This window comes from Leucoraja erinacea, chromosome 20, assembly GCF_028641065.1.
Source record: "Leucoraja erinacea ecotype New England chromosome 20, Leri_hhj_1, whole genome shotgun sequence".
NCBI classification, from domain to species: Eukaryota; Metazoa; Chordata; class Chondrichthyes; order Rajiformes; family Rajidae; genus Leucoraja; species Leucoraja erinaceus.
In genome coordinates this window covers 5,458,767-5,461,656 of record NC_073396.1, presented here as the reverse complement: position 1 = coordinate 5,461,656, position 2,890 = coordinate 5,458,767, and the positions used below count along the sequence as shown (strand labels likewise).

The window sequence follows — 2,890 nt, the reverse complement described above, 5'->3', positions numbered from 1 at the left end:
TTTGTCTACCTTCGATTTTTTTTTTTTAGTTAAGTTTAGAGACACAGCGCGGAAACAGGCCCTTCAGCCCATCGAGTCCACACCGACCTGCGATCCGTGCACACGAACACTATCCTACACACACCAGGGCCAGTTTACATTTACACCAAGCCAATTAACCTACAAACCTGTACATGTTTGGAGTGTGGGAGAAAACCGAAGATCTCGGGAAAACCCACGCAGGTTATGGGGAGAACGTGCAAACTCCGTACAGACAGCACCCGTAGTCGGGATCGAACCTGGGTCTCCGGCGCTGCAAGCGCTGTAAACGGCCTGTCCCACTTGAGTGTCATTTGCGCGTCACGACGTGCGGATGGGGTGCAATACGCGCGCACGGTACCTGGTGACGTAGGCAGTAACGTGCGGTCCCGCGCGGCGCCCCAGGGTTTTGGGATGTACAAAATCTTCACGCGCCCCCCCCTGCGTGACGTGCAAATGATGCCCAAGTGGGGCAGGCCCTTTCCCTGTCCCACTAATGCCCCCGTCCCACTTAGGAAACCTGAACGGAAACCTCTGGAGACTTTGCGCCCCACCCAAGGTTCCCGTGCGGTTCCCGGAGGTTGCAGGTGGTTGCCGGAGATTGCAGGTAGTGGAAGCAGGTAGGGAGACTGACAAAAACCTCCGGGAACCACACGGAAACCTTGGGTGGGGAGCAAAGTCTCCAGGGGTTTCCGTTCAGGTTTCCTAAGTGGGCAGGCCGTTTAAGGCAGCAACTCTACCGCTGCGCCACCGTGGCTGCTCTTCAGGCAGGTGGAAATGCCACTGGGAGATGCCTCGCAGGTGGCTGCGGCCACAGACGCCAACCAGGTGGCCGCGGTGAAGCTGGTCGGCGAAGCCCGCGTGGGTCTGAGGGTGCGAACCGTGGGAATTCACTGCAACTTGTCACCAGTTCATCCAATCATTCATTCACTCATTCATTCACTCATTCATTCATTGTGGCATGCGGCATTAGAGTCGTTTAGAGATACAGCGTGGAAACAGGCCCTTCAGCCCATCGAGTCCATGCCGAACAGCATTACCTGCACACACTGCCCTCCACACTTGGGAACAGTTTACAATTGACAATTTTTACCAAAGCCCACTAACCCACAAGCCTTTGTATGTCTTTGGAGTGTGGGGAGGAGTCCCGGAGCACCCGGAGAAAACCCACGCGGGTCACGGGGCGGGGGGCAACGTGCAAACTCCGTACAGGCAGCACCCATGGTCAGGATCGAACCCGGGTCTCTGGCGCTGTGAGGCAGCGACTCTAACACTGCGCCACCGAGCCAAGGCATTCAATACAATGTGTAATTAGGCAAATTGCCTCGGTGTAAAATGTGCAGGGAGTTTGTTCCAGTTACAGCACCGGCTTTTGCATCAAACCCCACGGTATTGTGAGGACGTTAATGACCCAGCGAGCGGGGAGTTGCTTACCTTGACACAACAGTCCCGAGAGCACATTTATCACCGCAGACTCCTCATCCATTAGGAGCAGTCAGGGCTCGTGGAATTGACAAGCTTGTTGATGGATGAGGTTGCAGCTTTAAAGTTGGTCTCTCGAGACCCGTCCCAATGTGGCCCAGCCAGATCCACCCCGTTACTCCATCCGTCTACAAGTAACACAGCTGACGGACGTTGTATCTCCGCAGTCCTGTTCTGGAGGGTGATTCACCGATAGATTTGGGACCCACTGCTCCAGAGACCGTGCGGGCAAATCTAGCTGCTCCTGCTGCTCCACGCAGTGAATTGTCCCTCGTAGCCTCGACCCCCGGCTGGGCAAAGTTCACTGCTCTTTGGAAACGATGGGATGGGGGAGTCCCATTGATCCTCACGCTGGTTGTTTCAGATGCTTCCTTGTGCCAACGCTCTTCTGAAAAAAAGTTAACCTTCAGGAAGAGAGACCTCATCTCGTCACACGCGGTTCCACATTCCACAAAGCTCAGTGTCTTGAGTTCAGCACACGAATGCAGAGGGGAAACATAGAAACATAGAAAAACATAGAAATTAGGTGCAGGAGTAGGCCATTCGGCCCTTCGAGCCTGCACCGCCATTCAATATGATCATGGCTGATCATCCAACTCAGTATCCCGTACCTGCCTTCTCTCCATACCCCCTGATCCCTTGGCCACAAGGGCCACATCTAACTCCCTCTTAAATATAACCAATGAACTGGCCTCAACTACCCTCTGCGGCAGAGAGTTCCTGAGATTCACCACTCTCTGTGTGAAAAAAATTCTTCTCATCTCGGTTTTAAAGGATTTCCCCCTTATCCTTAAGCTGTGAACAAAAGGGGTATCAGCGATCGCGTGTGTGTGTGTGAATGTGTGTGTGTGAGTGTGAGAGGGTGTGTGTGTGTGTGTGTGTGTGTGTGTGTGTGTGTGTGTGTAGGTATGACTGTGTGACTGTGTGTGTGTGTGTGTGTGTGTGTGTGTGTGCGTGTGTGCACATGCGTGTGCGAGTGTGTGCACGCGTGCGTACGTGTGAGTGCGTGCGTGTGCGTGTGCGCGTGTGTGTGTGTGCGCGTGTGTGCATGTGCATGCGTGTGCATGCGCGGGTGTGTGTATGCGTGTGTGTGTGTATGCGTGTGTGTGTGTGTGTGTGTGTGCGCGCGGGTGTGTGTATGCGTGCGTGTGTGTGTGCATGCGCGGGTGTGTGTGTGCATGCATGAGTGTGAGCACTCACACTGCGCTCATGAGCACATTAACAGCTTGCTTTGCTTGACTGATCTTTCAGGCAGACTGGAATGACCAGCTTGTTGTTGGGACAGCAGGTGAACGCTGCCTCTCGTTGCGTGTGAGGAGCCACCGAGAATGAAGGTGGAGCCGCCAGCTGGAGGCGCTGCTGCCACGATCACTGATTCACTCTTTAGTCA

General features: G+C 54.3%; 1 protein-coding gene across 1 annotated transcript in view; it reads right to left on the bottom strand.

Moving 5' to 3' along the window:
* Positions 1-1,906, bottom strand: part of LOC129706676 (putative sodium-coupled neutral amino acid transporter 10) — a 52,139-nt gene extending 50,233 nt beyond the window's left edge. The window contains exon 1 of the mRNA XM_055651068.1: positions 1,453-1,906. Within this exon, the coding sequence (XP_055507043.1) occupies positions 1,453-1,479 (27 nt within the window). The 5' untranslated portion in view covers positions 1,480-1,906. The remainder of the gene's footprint in view (positions 1-1,452) is intronic.
* Between the last annotated feature and the right edge of the window lie 984 nt (positions 1,907-2,890).